Source organism: Salmo salar, chromosome ssa13 (assembly GCF_905237065.1).
Source record: "Salmo salar chromosome ssa13, Ssal_v3.1, whole genome shotgun sequence".
Taxonomy (NCBI): domain Eukaryota; kingdom Metazoa; phylum Chordata; class Actinopteri; order Salmoniformes; family Salmonidae; genus Salmo; species Salmo salar.
The window spans coordinates 40,329,880-40,348,582 of NC_059454.1; the positions used below are offsets into that span (position 1 = coordinate 40,329,880).

General features: G+C 40.3%; 4 protein-coding genes across 4 annotated transcripts; 2 read left to right on the forward strand and 2 right to left on the reverse strand.

Annotated features, from left to right (window-relative positions):
• The first annotated feature begins 2,211 nt into the window (after positions 1-2,211).
• g0s2 (G0/G1 switch 2) lies at positions 2,212-4,033 on the forward strand. Its single transcript, XM_014136011.2, has 2 exons — positions 2,212-3,115; positions 3,370-4,033. The coding sequence occupies exon 2, from the start codon at positions 3,385-3,387 to the stop codon at positions 3,721-3,723; it is 339 nt and encodes a 112-aa protein (XP_013991486.1). The 5' UTR covers positions 2,212-3,115; positions 3,370-3,384; the 3' UTR covers positions 3,724-4,033.
• A 299-nt stretch (positions 4,034-4,332) lies between these two features.
• Positions 4,333-9,456, forward strand: taf8 (TAF8 RNA polymerase II, TATA box binding protein (TBP)-associated factor). Its single transcript, NM_001141883.2, is given in 8 exon segments — positions 4,333-4,507; positions 5,040-5,199; positions 5,392-5,490; positions 7,301-7,363; positions 7,853-7,977; positions 8,125-8,272; positions 8,485-8,627; positions 8,880-9,456. Coding segments are annotated over 8 exon segments (927 nt in total). The 5' UTR covers positions 4,333-4,459; the 3' UTR covers positions 9,021-9,456.
• Positions 9,457-9,998: 542 nt separating this feature from the next.
• On the reverse strand, positions 9,999-11,700 carry LOC106567108 (protein pitchfork). The gene is made up of 6 exons (XM_014136009.2): positions 11,570-11,700; positions 11,351-11,487; positions 11,024-11,122; positions 10,661-10,794; positions 10,236-10,353; positions 9,999-10,128 (listed from the first exon to the last, which is right to left on the reverse strand). Exons 1-6 carry the CDS (start codon positions 11,586-11,588, stop codon positions 10,060-10,062), a joined length of 576 nt encoding a protein of 191 aa, XP_013991484.1. The 5' UTR covers positions 11,589-11,700; the 3' UTR covers positions 9,999-10,059.
• Positions 11,701-12,259: 559 nt separating this feature from the next.
• On the reverse strand, positions 12,260-18,670 carry LOC106567107 (V-type proton ATPase subunit S1). Its single transcript, XM_014136007.2, has 10 exons — positions 18,470-18,670; positions 18,051-18,177; positions 17,033-17,107; positions 16,421-16,614; positions 16,257-16,294; positions 16,028-16,113; positions 15,575-15,819; positions 14,783-14,836; positions 14,044-14,275; positions 12,260-13,912 (listed from the first exon to the last, which is right to left on the reverse strand). Exons 1-10 carry the CDS (start codon positions 18,592-18,594, stop codon positions 13,697-13,699), a joined length of 1,392 nt encoding a protein of 463 aa, XP_013991482.1. The 5' UTR covers positions 18,595-18,670; the 3' UTR covers positions 12,260-13,696.
• Positions 18,671-18,703: the final 33 nt, after the last annotated feature.

Genomic DNA, 18,703 nt, shown 5'->3' on the forward strand with positions numbered 1-18,703 from the left:
GGTGTTCTTGGGGTCATAGGCAGCATTCCTCCTCCTCCAAACACGGTGAGTTGAGTTGATGCCAAAGACCTCCATTTGGTCTCACCTGACCACAACACTTTCACCCAGTTGTCCTCTGAATCATTCAGATGTTCATTGGCAAACTTCAGACGGGCATGTATATGTGCTTTCTTGAGCAGGGGGACCTTGCGGGCGCTGCAGGATTTCAGTCCTTCACGGCGTAGTGTGCTACCAATTGTTTTCTTGGTGACAATGGTCCCAGCTGCCTTGAGATCATTGACAAGATCCTCCCGTGTAGTTCTGGGCTGATTCCTCACCGTTCTCATGATCATTGCAACTCCACGAGGTGAGATCTTGCATGGAGCCCCAGGCCGAGGAAGATTGACAGTTCTTTTGTGTTTCTTCCATTTGCATATAATCGCACCAACTGTTGTCACCTTCTCACCAAGCTGCTTGGCGATGGTCTTGTAGCCCATTCCAGCCTTGTGTAGGTCTACAATCTTGTCCCTGACATCCTTGGAGAGCTCTTTGGTCTTGGCCATGGTGGAGAGTTTGGAATCTGATTGATTGATTGCTTCTGTGGACAGGTGTCTTTTATACAGGCAACAAACTGAGATTAGGAGTGTGCTCCTAATCTCAGCTCGTTACCTGTATAAAAGACACCTGGGAGCCAGAAATCTTTCTGATTGAGAGGGGGTCAAATACTTATTTCCCTCATTAAAATGCAAATCATTTTATAACATTTTTGACAAGCGTTTTTCTGGATTTTTTAGTTGTTATTCTGTCTCTCACTGTTCAAATAAAGCTACCATTAAAATTATAGACTGATAATTTCTTTGTCAGTGGGCAAACGTACAAAATCAGCAGGGGATCAAATACTTTTTTCCCTCACTGTAGCAAACATGCCAGTCGAAAGCCACAGCTTACTGAAACAGGGAGTCTGTGTAGTCGGTGTGGTTCTCACCTCACACGTAATGGTCTTCCTGAAAGCGTAATTGCAGCCAAATTACGCACCATCACTTCAAGGAAGTTTGCCATGGCCAAGAACCAGAAAGAGGGGAAAGGTTGAGTCTACTTTGCAAATGGCATGAGAATACAGAACATGAGTGGGAATCCCAGGGTTCCAGATAGTGATATGTGACAATGGAATTTTATAGTGGACTTTACAACCTTGGTCTGACTGGCAGTCACATTTTGAAGAATGTGAGTGAGACTGGAGTGTGAAAAGTAACCTGTTTAACAGTCACCAAGGTCTGAAAATGTGACACGTATTTTATTATTGCCATTTCAGTATTGCCGAAATGACAACACATGGCACTCTGTGACTAGTGACCAGATTATTTCACAACAGAACCAGACGACTGCCTTCCTCCTCTTGTCCTGCTTTGGGAAATCATGTCAAAGGGCATGGTGACACACACACACACACACACACACACACACACACGCTTATCTAGAGCAACTTACAGGGGTAATTAGGGTTAAGTGCCTTGCTCAAGGGCACATCGACAGATTTTTCACCTAGTCGGCTCAGGGATTCAAACCAACGACCTTTCGGTTACTGGCCAAACGCTCTTAACCGCTAGGCTACCTGTCACCCCACATCCAATTTAACTTCATCAATGTATCAACAATGTCAATATATATTGTAAATCCATTCGTTGTGGACACCCATAGGCTAAAGCACTGAAAGTCTAAGAGGCATTGGGACTTCCGTAAAGCTCTCTGTACTACTTTGATTAGGAATTAACCTAACACTGCAGCTGGGGCATTCCAACCAATAAAGGGGTGGTACAGAGATAAATTGATTGAGGGGGTAGTACTCTAACATTAAATAATTCTCATTGGATACAGGTCAACCTCTCCTGATGGTGTTTAATGTACACGACACTGGACATAAACCAACCAACCACACATGATGGTCAATGTTCAGCAACATGTGTAGTGTTAGTCTTAGCTCTCTTTATTCTTCATTGTGGAGTTGTCAATTCCCTAATATAAAATAATAATAGACACGTTGCAAAGACTCAGGAGATAGAGTATTGGAAGTGGGTTCAGGTCAAGCATAGCTACTGCTGGTGTTTGTCTTACTGTTTCACAAAATACAAGTTTCACTCTTAGGATTAACTGCCTAGTTCAACTTCAAAGTTTTGCAGGTAGATGAGACCCACAAAATGGGTCAGATTTTCACCTTTGACATAATTTGACTTTCTTTATTTGATGACACATCAGCAAACATTGGACTGCATTGTAGAACTAACACTCATTGCACTGTTTAGAAGCAGCAAGATTGATGGGTTTCTATAGTTGTATTAGGTAGCATCATAGACTATCACGCTGACTAGATAGTGGCTGATGAGTGATGAATGCTTTTCACGTTATAATAAGACTGCAGTAATACAGTAGCCTATACAGCATTACTACACTTATTATAGATGCATTCCGGGATCCTAAGCACTTACAAATTGTAACATATTTTACGAATTGTATCCTAAGCACTTACAAATTTGTAACATATTGTACGAATTGTAATTTGTAACATATTGAACGAATTGGAATTTGTAACATATCATACGAATTGTATCCTAAGCACTTACAAATTTGTAACATATTGTACTAATTGCAATTTGTAACATATTGAACGAATTGCATAACAACTAAAAATGTCAGGACGTAACATATCCTACGAAATGGATGATGACTACTTTCAAAACAACTGGCTGAAATTATACAAAACCTCTACAAAACCACACAATTGTACCTCTGTTTCATGACTAAAACACATGTGACTCACGTGATATTACTTGCACAATTTTGCAAGATGGGTTTTTTCAGTGACCTTGCCTTTGTACCGACTCTTGGCTGTTTCCAAAACAGCCCTGGACAAATGCCATTATAGAGTGCATCAGATATTGAAGACATTGCCTCAAAGCAGTTGACTCCACCACTGCACTTCCTCAACACCCATCATCATGAATATTCATAATTTGACACTTTGTGGGAGTTGATGTGGATCTCATTGTGTATAAAACCGAGCACCTCTCATTGCATCTTTACTTGGGGATGCTTGACTAAGACGAAATCTAAGAAAAGCATTTAACAGGTCCCTATACACGTAAGTACATTTAAATATTTTCAGCTCTGTTCTGTGCAGTCTTCATTCAATCTTATTCAGAATTGAACAGTGTAATCTACATTGTCTCAATATTTTAGATATTATCAGTGATATATTATTTAATGCATTATGATTGTCATAAAATGTACAGCGGTCAGTACTAATAATTACGCTAATTCGTTTTAGTTTAATTACCACATTTGCAGAGCCATTAAATAGCCAATTAATTATGACATTTCCTTTTCCCTCAATAGACTGAACTTAAGACAATGGAGACCATAAACGAGATCATTCCATTCGCTAAGGAGATGCTGAGCCAGAGGCCCAGTCGAGGCATGATGAAGGTGTACCTGCTGGGTTCTACCCTGGCGTTGTTTGGAGTGGTCGGTGGGCTGGTGGAAACGGTCTGCATGCCATTTTGTGAACAGGAGCCATTAGACGAGGAAATGATCAAGCTGATCGCAGAGGAGAAGAAGAGGCAAATGCTGGAGCCAGAGATAACCACTATCGAGCCTGATGTTGTGGATGAGTTGCAAACGGAGATTGATGCTAAGAAGCCACTGGAAGGTCGTCAGAGGAGGGCGTCTATCAGATCACATGCCTGTTGAAGATGCACTGCAACACCCTCTCATGTTACACACACTAATGAAACCAACACTCAGAACACAAAATGTGGTGAAATAAGCTGTCAACCAGGCAATCAAAAGAGATTGCACTTGGTGATTTTTATCATGATAATTTGGCCATGTTTAGGGACCCCTTGACTTATTAGCAATGAGAAGAGAAGAGACTGAATGGATGGATGGACGGATGCAACAACAAGCTACAGTGATGACTGGCTGCTGGGCAGCAGAAGCTCTGTGACTGATTGAGAATTTGTATTTTCTTTTGGCTTCCTAATAAACCTATTTTAGGTTACCGCTGGGTCATGAACTGGTTAATGTCAAACAGTGCTGTGAGTAGTCTAATTATGTATATAAACCCTAGATGACTGTTTTAAAGCCACTGCACAGCTATTTTTGTACTCCATTGTAAAAATATTTTGGAAGCTATAGAAATGCATTTATAAATGTGTACATTCGTTTTATCTCAGTATATTCTAGTACATACACATTGATGCATACATTTCAATTGTATTACGTGAACTGAACATAAAAACAAAAATAAAGACATTAATAAAAAAACAAATCTTAAAGGAGTTTTTTTCTACCGGAAATGATGCCAGTCTTTGGTTTTTCTGTCTGTGGTGTGCCTAGCTAGCTAGGCGAACACTTTTTTTTTTGTCAGAAAGGTGTAACTTTGTGAAATAACTATTTGGGAGCAAATAAACAACCTTCCGTGCAGATGGCGGACCCTGCGGTGATGGCAGGTGGATTCAGTGCAATAGTAGGGGTAAATGCGATTGTTTGTCATATGTAAGCTAACTTGGCTACAATGTTAGCTATAATCAGGCTAGCTTGTCAACATAACGTTAGGTTAACGAACTACAACGGTTGTAAATCGCCCGTCTCTGTCCAAATTAAACTAGCACATTAAAATACACAAGACATTTTTCCAGAATTTTTCCTCCTCAATTGAGGAGGCTAACTAAGTTTAAACGAATGTTGTCGTTTATTTAACTAGGCAAGTTACTTAAGAACAAATCTGTATTTACAATGGCGGCCTAGGAACAGTGGGTTAACTGCCTTGTTCAGGGATGGAACGACCGATTTTTACCTTGTCAGATCGGGGATTCGATCTTTCGGTTACTGTCCCAACGCTCTAACCACTAGGCTACTTCCCGCCTCCGTTGTTGACTTGCTGTTCACAATCATGTCATGCCATTTGCAAACTGGTGTCATTAATCCTGTATCAGCGATGTTGGTAGCTAGTTGGCTAACCATGAGAGAAAGTGTTTTCACACTGACATCTGTATGTTTTACAGCGTTCAGGGTGTGGTAAAGCGACGTCCAGCCCGGCAGAGAATTACCAGCTTGCCCGGCGTCGCACCCTCCAAGTGGTAGTGAGCTCTCTGCTAACAGAGTGTGGGTTCGAGAGCGCAGAGAAGGCCACCGTGGAATCACTAACTGAGATGATCCAGAGCTGTATGTAACCATTGTGTCTTGATGTTTTTGAAAATGTAATTCATACATGTTTTGAGTTTTGGATTAAACTAATAACACTTTGCTGGCTTGAATTAAACAACAAGCCATGTCAAGTGACTAGGCCTTCATGCAATCACCACAATTGTCTGTATTACTGATCTCTCATCTGTGTCTATTCCCTGTACTTTTCAGACATATCTGAAGTAGGTCGTTGTGCCAAGGCATACTGTGAACACACAGCTCGAATCACGCCCACCCTCTCTGACGCTGTGGTCACACTCAATGAAATGGGTTAGTTTAACCTCAGGAAAGATGCAAAATAATTACAGCTTGAATTAGGATTGGGCGGTATACTGTATTTTATGATATACTGGTATTGATGCAGGGACCAGTTTGGGTTTTTACTTTACCGGTATTTGAATGTTTGGTTTGTTAAATGTGATACGCCATGTGTAATGTAATTTTTATAGTTTACTTCGCTACTTGAGTCATTTCTCTCCGTGCCACTTTCCACACAGACCTAGCCACGCCCCTGTCACTCAAGGAGCACATTTGATGTTCCTCAACCACGAGACACTTGTGTTCAGTCTGCATGGTCAATGCAGCACATGCAACAATGTTGATGACAACAATGCTGTTTTCAATTTGCTTCTTAATATAAATCCACAAGCGTTCTATAATGACACTATTAGTTTGTGTTTCTTACATCAGCAAACAGCTAGTTGGTATTTTCTTAGCAAGTTGCTCTAAATCTTGTGAGACGCTAATTGTTAGCCGCTAATAAATGTACTGAGTAAGAGCAAACGTAGCTAGCTAATACAGCTTGAGAATACCAGTGATGGTGTAGACCTAAATCAGCATGTTTGTGAAACAGTATCTTCTAAATCAAAGAGGAATATGCAAAGCAAGAATATGTTAGCTACATGAAGTAGCTAAGAGAAAACATGCAATGTAACCAAAGCTTTTAGGGTCCACTAGGAAACACTTATCAACACTTTAGTTCCTACCCATCACAATAACTCCTCCCTGGCATTTTAATGCATTGTCATCTCAAACAACACTATATTCAAAGTGCCCACTATTATATTCTAACTATAGAATTAGAATAGTCATTATATTTCCATGATTCCAACAGTTTTGCTCTAATTGGCCAGTCAAATTGCAATTGCAACATTTGGTTAAAAATAAGTCCTAGATTATTTGCCAATATCGTGCAGCCCTATGTGGCAGTGTGGACATTATCTCAATTGAGCAGTGGTGTAAAGTACTTAAGTAAAAATAGTTAAGTACTACTTAAGTAAAAATACTTTCAAGTACTACTTAAGTTTTTTTGGGGGGGTTATCTGTACTTTGCTTTATTTTTTATTTTTGAACATTTACTTCACTACATTCCTAAAGAAAATACTGTACTTTTTACTACATGCATTTTCCCTGACACCTAAAAGTACTCATTACATTTTCAATGCTTAGCAGGACAGGAAAATGGTCCAATTCACACACTTGTCAAGAGAACATCCCTGGTCATCTACTGGCTCTGATCTGGGGGACTCACTAAACACACATGCTTTGTTTGTAAATTATGTCTGAGTGTTGGAGTGTGCCCCTGGCTATCTGTAAATAAATAAAAAAGAAGAAAATGGTGCCATCTGGTTTGCTTAATATAAGGAATTTGAAATTATTTATACATTTACTTTTGATACTTAAGTACATTTGATTAATTACATTTACTTTTGATACTTAAGTATATTTAAAACCAAATACTTTTAGACTTTTGCTCAAGTATTTTACTGAGTGACTTTCACTTTCAAAAGTGCTGAAATTAGTTTTGGTTGAATTGAACAGTATAAAACAATCAATGGAGAAAGACTCATTGAAATCACTTAATGTATGCGTTGCCACCCTAGGATCACTCACTACTCATAAAGCAAATGTAGAACTTTTATTATTCAAAAACTAAAAATACCGTCATACCGTAAAAAAAAAAAAAAAAAGTGTTTTAAAACCATGATATATTTTGGCCATATCGCCCAGCCCTAGCTTGACTATGAAATCTCTATTTAATTTGTCTTCATTAACTTATTTGTTTCATGTACCACCACAGGTTTCAATGTGGACACTCTGCCAGGGTATGCCAAGAGATCACAGAGGATGGTTATAACTGCTCGTGAGTCTTTACTGTTCGTAGACCCTCAGGAGGCTGGTATTTACCCTGCACCTTAGAGGCTGCTGCCCTATATACATAGACATGGAATCACTGACTACTTTAATAATGGAACACTAGTAACTGTAATAATGTTTACATACTGCTTTACTCATCTCATATGTATATACTGTATTCTACTGTATTTTAGTCAATGCCACTCCAAACATTGCTTGTCCTAATATTTATATTTCTTAATTCCATTCCTTTACTTTTAGATTTGTGTATTGTTGTGAATTGTTAGATACTACTGCACTGTTGGAGCTAGGAACACAAGAATTTCGCTACACCCGCAATAACATCTGCTAAATATGTGTATGTGACCAATACAATTTGATTTAATTTAGACTACCACTGAGGACAAAACACAAGAACACTATAGAGCAAGTTAGTAACTGGTCTTAGAATGAAAGTAGAAAGACGCTTAACTGGCAATCTGTGTGTATTTTTCAGCTCCAGTGACGAATGCTCCTGTGATCCCAAAGGCCTTGATTGCAGGACAGAAACGCTCTCATCCCTCCCACATCCCCAGCCACTTCCCTGAGTTCCCGGATCCTCACACTTACATCAAAACTCCAGTGAGTCATCCACACTTCTTACAGTTTTCCCAGCCAGAAACATACTTGACTTAGTATATATATACTGACACTTTTTTGAGTAGTCTAGTGAAAAGATTTTTAAGATGGAACAAATTAGTGAGTTTCCTCGATTTGTCTTTCTATCAGACGTTTCGGGAGCCTGTGTCAGATTACCAGGTGGTGCGAGAGAAGGCAGCTTCTCAGAGAAGGGATGTAGAGCGAGCACTCACACGCTTCATGGCCAAGACTGGAGAAACACAGAGCCTCTTCAAGAATGATGTCACTGCCTTCCCATGTGAGCGAGAGCTCGTTGTTGTTGTCAATCATGATTTTCATTCATGCTGTTGAATTGAAATGCTGTCCCTTCAGTTTTGCATAATCTGCAAAAAAATGCTTCTAATTTGGAACAGGAATTTACTGTTCCCGTTGATCTTATTGCCTACTAGAGAGAGTGTTGGGTACCTGTGTTTACATGGGTAATAATACTGATGCCTTTGTGATTTCCAGTGATCTCAGAGCGGCCCAGCTCCATCCCGTACCTCAGTGCCCTGCTGCCCTCAGAACTGGAGCTGCAGACTCTGGAGGAGACAGACTCCTCTGAACAGGACGACCAGACCGACAGCGAGAACACGCCAGTCAACAACCTCAATGTGAGTCAGGGACATGGGCCAATGGAAATATTTAACCTTGAGTCTTTATGATCTGCAGTGCAATGTGGTTTGGCCTATACAGAATGAACTTCAATAGAATAATCAAGGTCCTCCTAAAGAGGGTGTTTACAAAGCCATTCATTGTTAAGATCAAATATATATTAAAATGTACCTCGTTTGTTGATTGCTACAAAAAAAACATTTATAAAAGGAAGTTTTTTTTTCCTCATCTATGCCTTTAATCAAATTTAGGATGATCCTGGAGCTGATAAGGAGAATTCTGTGCTTCCTGCTGAGGGTGTGGTTCCCTTGGTGAAGGTCAGTGAAGAAAACATGATTGACAACCCATACTTGAGGCCAGTCAAGAAACCCAAAGTGAGGAGGAAGAAGTGAGAGTTTAGTACACTTAGCTACTAATTTGGACTTCTGTCAGCCACAACGAAGAGTGAATTGTAAGAAAGAGTCAACAGCTCTGTGCCTCTGAGAAGTGGACCCACGTGGACATCTGGGGTCAGGGACTCCAACCTCTCAACTTTCTACATGGCAAATACTGCTCATTATGACACCCTTCACCAGTTACATTCATGAGAAAACAGACATTTTGCAATTTAATATTTTTCAAATTTGTGGAATGGTTCTGTCGTGAAAGAAAATGTAACATTTGCTAAAATGTTATTTTTACCCATTTCCAAATTATGATTTCAGTCATGTGTGAATATTGAACAGGAAATAAATGTTTTGATTTGTAATTTTAACATTAATTTACCCAAATGACACATTTTAGCCTATCGCCAAATATACACTGAACAAAAAAATAAACGCAACATGTAAAGTGTTGGTCCCATGTTTCATGATCTGAAATAAAACATGTCCTAGTTCTTCCATGGCCTGCATACACACCAGACATGTCACCCATTGAGCATGTTTGGGATGCTCTGGATCGACATGTATGACAGCGTGTTCCAGTTCCCACCAATATCCAGCAACAACTTCAGTATCTGGTGTGATACTGCCATTGAAGAGTGGGGGACCATTCCACAGGCCACAATCAACAGCCTGATCAACTCTATGAGCTGCATGAGACAAATGATAGTCACACCAGATACTGACTGGTTTTCTGATCCACACCCCTACCTTTAAGGTATCTGAACAGATGCATATCTGTATTCCCAGTCGTGAAATCCATAGATTAGGGCCTAATTTATTTATTTCAAATGTACTATTTCCTGATATGAAGTGTAACTCAGTAAAATCTTTGAAGTTGTTGCATGTTACATTTAGATTTTTGTTCAGCGTACATGAGGGCAAGAATTGGGCAACTTCACTCCCCACTTCATATACCTTGAGATATTGGTCAATAGTGAGGCTATATTGAAGCTGAGAAATAAAAATCACTTTATTTATGCTTACATCTGATTGACCTCCAGAAGAGTCAAGAGTAGAACAACTGTAGATATGCCACTCGACTCCTTTGCTTCGCAAACTCCTTGTCACAAAGCAGCTATGTATGACAAAAATTAAACAGATGTTATTGCTGACAATACCAGTATACAGTTACATCTCCATATTACTTCGTATAGTAATGCAAAGTCAAACTTATAAACCCACCTCTGTCCTCAAGGCTTTCCTCTCTAATGTGGGCAGTCTACCCCAGTCTGGGGAACCAAATTTCATAGGCCATGACACCTTCCGGTTCAGAGTAGTATCATGAGCATATGTCCCTGGGCTGTATCATAAAAACAGCTGTTAGTAGTCAATCCATTTGAAGAATGATACATGCAATACATTGATACGATATTCCTCAAACTCAACTCTGGACATTGAAGACAGTTCCACTGCTTTTTTTCATTGTTCCCCTCTAATCAAGGACTGATTTTGACCAGATGGGTGCAATAAATAATCGGATAGAACAGAAAACCAGCAGGCTTTGAACCTAATAGTGTAAGAGTTGAATACCCCTGCAAGAGATAATCAATGTTTTCCTATTATGGACAGTTTGGAAAGGGTGCCACTCCCCATTAGCATTCACTTACCCTGGTTTGAAGTCAGCTGTAACAGGCTTGGTCCTGAACCTCTTTGTGGTGGAGCTGAAGGGGATTCTGCTAGGAGGGTATACTTTAGACCAGGTTCTGTCCTGCTGATACCTCTGAGGGGAAGGAGTGATTGTCTGGGTGGTGGGAGGAAAACATTTAATGAGAGAAGGATATTCAGAGACCTAAAAACAGAAGTAAACATTACAATATGCCTAAAGGAAGATCATTTTTCAAATTGCTTTCAATGTAATGGCAATAGGTTGACTAATTTCTCACGTCGTTAGATAAACTTTGAGATTTTTCAAAAACAGGTTGGCTATCAGCATAAATCATGCATATTCTCATAAGGCTTTAACATCATACCTGAGCACAGGGCAGAAACCGTGCAGACGTCCTTGCAGCAAGAGTGTATCCTTTCTTACTCTCAGGTCTCTTCTGTACATCATACAAAATAGTACCAACCTGTTGGAACAATGACTAACATGAAAAACCTCACAAGAGAATGTAAGGATTTCCTAATGTTATTTGAACTGGCTGTTTGAGTAGCTTCTGCAATACATTATTTATTACCATGCTGAAAATAACCAAATTGGTTTATTTGAGATCAACAGGATAACAGATCTCAATGAAGTGTATGGATAGAGAAGGTCGTTGAAAGAACATGACAGGAAGCTACTCAGAAAAACTCACATGATTGTCATAGCAGCCGGGGCCACGGTGTGGGGCTCCCTCAAGTGACAGCTTATTGCCCAGCCGATTAGGTGCACAGTGGGTCGGAAACAACTTCCGTTCCTGGCAGCTGCCAAAGGCAACGCACCGCAGGGGAGCTATAAATTCAAAGATAAGATTGGACATTTTTCATTTACGCTAATAGATAAAAACGCAATGGGTGGACGCTAATAATTTTACCTGCATCCAGTGCCGCCATGTTCCCTCTTCCTTTTGTTTACCTTCTTACCGGTAACGATGGGAACCAGGTGGCTGGATGGGTATAGAAGGGATCCAGTTTTTGTCAAATGAACGTCAAATGTAGATTTTTTGGGGGGCGGGGGGATTTAAACTAACCCTAAGTAACCCTTTTCTCAACCTTCTACGAAAAGTCAAATCTGACGTTATTTTGACAAAAACTGGATCCTTCTAGCCATGACAGAATGGGTGCGCGTAAATTATGCAAATACTTGGCTGGAAACTTGGCTACTCTGTTCTCCACTTTCAACGAATGAGAATTAACTTGTTTACTTTACTTTTGCAATTGAATAATGTGACCATAATGCAATATTGATGTGATAATTATAATCAATATATATTCTTAGCAAAGAGCAATTTCTCAAGCAAGAATTTTGCTAGGACTGTCTGGGAATGTTCTGAGTGGGAGGGGAAAACTGAAAACGAGCTGTTTGTGGCAGAGAGGATTGGAACTCTATTGGTCTATTAACCAATGATGGTGATGACATCAAGCAGGCCAAAACTCCAGTCCACCAAAACAGGCTGAAATTTCAGGCAGTCTTTTCAAGCAGCTCTTACACTAAAAAGGCATGTACTATTTCAGTATTATTCCAACCTCATAGTGGATATATACATAAAATACAGGAAAAACACTTTTGACTCCACTGGGCCTCAAAGGATAGTGTTTAAGAGGCACATTTTTTATTCTTAATAAATTACACGAGTTGCTTCAAGATGGCAAAGCATTGGATTTGAGTATACATTTGGTACTGTATGTGTAAGGGCATGAGGGTCCCTGATAGTTTTGACATTTCATGTAATTTCAGCATAACTTTATACTTGTCAATAATAATAAATAAACAGGCCAGCATTGTTGTGTAAAACTGTCTTTTTGGAACAAAGTGATACAAAACAATTTGCACAGCATTCTGTGATCTCAAATTCATCCCACTGGCATTTCCAACAGCAATATTTAGGGTAGGCATTGACAATAGCATAAGTCTGCACACATACGTTCAACTTCATATGTACATGCAATTCTTTCATTATTATTATTATGTTATCTTTTTAAATTACACAGCTGAGAAACTTACAAAGGAAGTGAAATACAACTAAATCAGTCCCACAACATGCTACAATCACATTAATTAAATTGGCAACAAAAGTTTCTCTCTGACAATCAGCGTTATTACTTGTACAAACAAACCCCTTAATTGGCACTCATTGAAACATGCGTGATCTGAGAATGTATCAAGGCAAAAGAGGAGTATTAACAGTACATCATGCGGTTTCCTTTGGGAAAGTGCAGATGAAGAGAGAGGCTATGGAATGTACCGCCTTGCAAGATAAAAGGGTAACACAGACATAGAAACACATGGTGTCAGTGGAACACAGGCCGTGTCAGGGGAAGGCCCTAAAGATTGTCCGACTCCAGCCACCCAAGTCATAGACTGTTCTCTCTGCTACCGCACGGCAAGCGTTACCGATGTCCCACGTTTGGAACCAACAGCTACCTGGACTATCTGCATTGACCCTTTTTGCACTAACTCATGACTCATCACATAAGCTGCTGCCAATGTTGATTATCTATCCTGTTGCCTAGTCACTTTAACCCTACCTATATGTACATATCTACTTCAATTACTTCATACCCCTGCTCATCTACTCGGTACTGGTACCCAAGTTATCATTACTCACTGTGTATTTATTCTGTTATTATTTCTCTCTGCATTGTTGGGAAGGGCCCATAAGAAAGCACTGTTAGTCTATACCTGTTGTTTACGAACCATGTGACAAATACGATGTGATTTGACAAAGGCTAAGAGGATGGGAATGCTCAATGCTGACAATCAGAGAACAGGGTGGAGGTGGCTAAAGCAAGTAAGCAAATGACAATAGAACATATCGAATAAGTCATGAGCAAATCAAAGTGGAGGCAACATCAGTTAGGGGAGTGGAGGGGTTAGCCTGGTTCCAGATCTGTTTGTGTCGTCTTGCCAACTCACATTGTCATCTGACATTGACCATAGGTGTAGGCAAGACAGCACAAACGGATCTGGGACCAGGCTCGGGGGCGTTCTCTTGTCTTCATTACTCTGACTGAGGCACTGAGATTGAGGGGCCTTTAGGGTCGTCAAAGCGGTCCATGGAGCGTAGCTGCATGATCATGTGCATGCCGTAGGTGAGGATTAGCAGCATCAGCAGAGAGGTGATCAGGCCCATCCAGATCCCTGGTGTGAAGAAGCCAGCACAGTCACTGGCATAGGAGAAATCTGTTGTCCTGTTCAGTATACTGAAGCCTTGGATCTAGATGGGGAATAAGCAAAATGAGTAACAAGGAATTAGAGAGTAAAGACTGAACACTTTTTGTTCAATGAACCCTCTAGAACACTGCTTATTGAAAGGCGCTTTCTTTTCCGACATTCATGCATCAGTACCTGGAAGTCGGTGAAGAGAATCCTCCACTGGGTAGCATTCTGAGTGCGGGGCACAAGCAGTGCATTACGGAAGTTGTTGACATTCTGGCAGTGGAAGGAGTACTCTGCGGGGGCGTAGATGCCCCGGCTGCCATTGTAGGTGGCTTTATCGGCATTGAATAACAGTTCCACTGTGTCCAGGGTGAACCAGTTTCGTGCAGACACAGGGTAGCGCCGCTGGCTCATGGAGAAGCTAGAGAAGATGAGACTTGGTGAGTGTCATGCTTTAATTAAGCAATAAGGCCTGAGGGGGTGTGGTATATGGCCAATATACCACGGCTAAGGGCTGTTCTTATGCACAACACGACTCAGAGTGCCTGGATACAGCCCTTAGCCGTGGTATATTAGCAACATACCACAAACCCTGAGGTGCCTTGTTGCTATTATAAACTGGCAATTTGAGCAGTAAAAATAAATGATTTGTCATACCCGTGGTATACAGTCTGATATACCACGGCTTTCAGCCAATCAGCATTCAGGGCTCAAACCACCCAGTTATGACACATTTAATGTGTGTAACCTCACGCTTAATATAGGACTGAGAATGTACAGGAATTCATTGTTTATACATTGAACAGATCGATACATGCAAGAGCAAGGTGGTGTATTTTCATAGGAACTGATGCTCTGCACTTCGGTGTAATCTTTTATAATACTTGTTTTGCGTATTATCGTGATAAAACTACATTATAATACTTACATGAGACGGAAGGGGTTGTATGTTGGAACAGAACTTCCATAATCAAGGACAAGCCTGAGAAAGACAAGCACACGTTGTATTCAAAACATCCGCCATTATTGTATAGTGTAATAGTAATAATGTCACCAATAAACAAATCCCAATTTATTAAATCAACACACAATTGGGTAATTTGATAGTGCTAACACTTGTACCATAAGACACTAATCAACAGTGGGACTATACTTTGTACAGTACCAGTCAAAAGTTTGGACACACCTACTCATTCCTGGGTTTTACTTTATTTGGACTATTTCCTACATTGTAGAATAATAGTGAAGAAATCAAAACTATGAAATAACATGTAGTAACCAAAAAAAGTGTTCAATCAAAATACATTTTAGATTCTTCAACGTAGCCACCCTTTACCTTGATGACAGCTTTGCACACTCTTGGCATTCTCTCAACCAGCTTCACATGGAATGCTTTCCCAAAAGTCTTGAAGGAGTTCCCATATATGCTGAGCACTTGTTGGCTGGTTTATCTTTACTCTGCGGTCCAACTATTCTCAAACCATCTCAATTGGGTTGAGGTCGGGTGATTGTGGAGACCCAGGTTACTTTATTGGTTAGTACATGATTCCATATGTGTTATTTCATAGTTTTGATGTCTTCACTATTATTCTACAATGTAGAAAATAGTAAAAAATAAAGATAAACCCTTGAATGAATAGGTGTGTCCAAACTCTTGACTGGTACTGTAGTACATAACAACAAGTGTCATGTCATAGTAAAAAGAGAGTATGAAGCTCACTGTGAATTTGTTTCATTACAGAAGGACCCAGCCGTGCTCACAGAGCCACCTGGAGCAAAGGTCAATGGACCGAGGTCAATCCATTCCAGGTTATTAAAGCTGACGTTGAGATTCTGGGCCCAGAGCATGATGCAAGGGCCACTAGTAGTGTTAAACATCAAAGGAGGTTTGACCTCATCGACAACCGCCTGCAGCAAGGACCGGCCCATAGAAGACTGGCCAACCATGGATGGCTCCTCAATCACCTAGGGAACAAGAAGGTAAGTAGAAAACAATAACATTTTACAAAAAAATACAACTTTATTGATAAGGTGAGTAGAACATAACAAAAGAACACCATATCACTTTATTTTAAGTCAGGTGAGGGGACAGTAGAAACTACAATGCTGAAAACGTGCTGATACACATCATGTAGATTAGAAGCATATGTTTGATTATTTTAAGGTTACTTACTCGTGAGGGCTTGAGTCCAGTGTAAATAGCAGTGTAGGGAACACCCTGGGCTTTCATGATGCTCAGAACTTTACCAATGACCTCATCTAGGGAGAGAAAAACGCACCACTCAGACATACTGTATGACACATTGTTGAGTCACAGAAATAAGTAGTTATTGAATACATAAATACCGATATATAAAACAGGATTTGGACAAGAACAATAAATGGTCAAAACTTCAACTTACCATTGCTACGCAAGACTTCCTTACAGGACAGGTAAGCACTGGAACATAAACAAAGAGCATGAATATACAATACATGCTTTAAGTTACTGTACGATTGTGAATCAATCAAATAGTATTTTTTCCAAAACACTGGACTCTAGAAACATTTGGTTTAATTGTATTACCCAGTAGAATAGGGCAGGATGATAAGCAGCAGAGTGTTGTCTGATGCATTGAGTCGGAGATGCTCCAATGTGTCTGGGTCTACGCTGAGTGGGGAGACACCTAGCTTCTCCTGTAGCAGACCTGGGACTGCACTAGCACCAAGCCATGACAGGGCAGGCAGCACCAACGGTGAAGAGGAAGACTGTAATGCAGCCTGGGAGAGAGAAAGGTCAAAGTTAGTTATCAACCTACATCTGGGTCTGAATTTATAAAGTGTCTCAAAGTAGCACTGTTGATGTAGGATTAGATCCCCACTGTCCATGTTATCTTACTCATTGTGATCTAAAACCTCTCCTCTGGGACCCCCAGCTGTTCCCTGTATGATCTATTCCAGAGCTAGCACACCTGATTTAAATGGTCAACTAATCATCAAGCCACTGAATAGGTGAATCAGGTGAGCTAGTTCAGGGCTACAACAAAATTGTGAAACGTCTGGGGGTCCCAGAGTAGAGGTTTGAGAACCACTGATCATAGATCACCACTCCAACACTGAGATGACACTTTATGAATATGGGCACTGATCATATTAGTATCCCAATCCCCAACCTCACCTCAAAGGATAAAATACTTACCTCCAGGTTGGGAAAGGCACTTTCATGATTGTTTCCAAAAACACCCCCATACCTTGTGAAGTCCTCTTTGCTCAGCTATGTAAAAAACAAAACGCATATCAACAATGTCAGTGTCCTCTGCTTCAGAGTTTGAGATTAATTAAAAACAGTACAATATAAAAAGCTAAAACCATTTAACATAGTATCATTATTACTACATATCTAAAACGGGTTGGTCTGAGAATGGGAAGTAGTAAATGGGAAGTGGGGCTGTGGCGCATTGTCACACCAGAATGAGAAACACCAGGCCAGGGCATCACGGCTTCATTGCATTTCCATACAGGATTCACCCCAGTGTTTAACCCAAAAGGCTTAGACTTTTCTGTTTCCATCTACGTGGGCCGGCACCCGTGCTCACGGGGCCATGGCTCCGGCGGACCTGCTCTCACTTGGGGCCAAAGACTGCCCCCTGGTACTTTTCAGCTGTCATTTACATAACAATAGCTAACTGTGAACAATAGCTAACTGAACTCTTCACAAGTCCTCACAGTCAGCCCTAGCTATGGAAACAATTTCCTTAGTGTAACATGTGTCTACACTAGTGTCTACCTCTATCACTCCAGTATCCCTGCAGATTGTAAATATGGTACTGAAATGTACTGACCCTGTATATAGTATGCTTACTTTCTCATGTTCTTCTTATTTATATTTATCATGTGTTTTTGTTCTGCCTTATGTTATGTTTAGTATTATATTGTTATTGATTACTGCATTGTTGGGTTTAGAGCCAACAAGAAAAGCATTTCACTGTACTTGTGCACGTGACATTAAAAAAACATATTACAGTCAAAAAGCAAACTACACTGTAGCTGGCCTAGCTCTGCACTACTGTTCCCTAAAGCAGGTGTACAGTAGGCTATTGGAATTTGACATTACATACTAACACTGGCATTGACCAGGCTTCAAATAGTATTTGCCAAGTAGTAGACAATTTTTCATGGTACAACTGAATACAATTATGATTTATCTCAGGCCTGACCTTGTCCTGTAGGAAGAGAAGTACGTTGTGTGGGGCAGACCCCAGAGCAGAATTTAGGTATGACATCAGCTGGTCATTAGATATTATGTGACCAGCAGCTGGAGATGCCATGGGTGGCAAGGTGTACCTGGAAATATGAACAAAATAGTTTTATATCAATAGAATAACAAGACATCTAACTACTACAGTTGGACACAAATCAACAACTAACAATGGCAATGATTAGAAATACCTAATAAAGATCCAATCTTATTAGAAAGGATAAATGCATTTACCCTGATAACGTTACACGTCTTATAAAACTGAATATAGCTACAAGGCTAGCTAGCAATCCAGCTGGAATGGTTCGTTTAGCATGCTAGCTAAACTAGCACAGTGCTTAAAATCCCTTCGCTTTCAAACTAATAATACATATTTACCCTTCACTGGACCACATTACAAGTGGTACTTGACTGCTGCAATGTCCAGTAGATAACAGGGCAAATAAAAGAGCAATAAAGACCATGATAGTACGCAATTTACTTGACGACTCGGATCCTGCCATGGTAGGTTTTCTTTTCCGTAAAGTCCAAGTCACGTGGGGTAAATCAGCTGACTGTCATGGGAGTCAATGGACCACTTCCTTCTCACGCAGCCTGCCCTGACCCATCTTT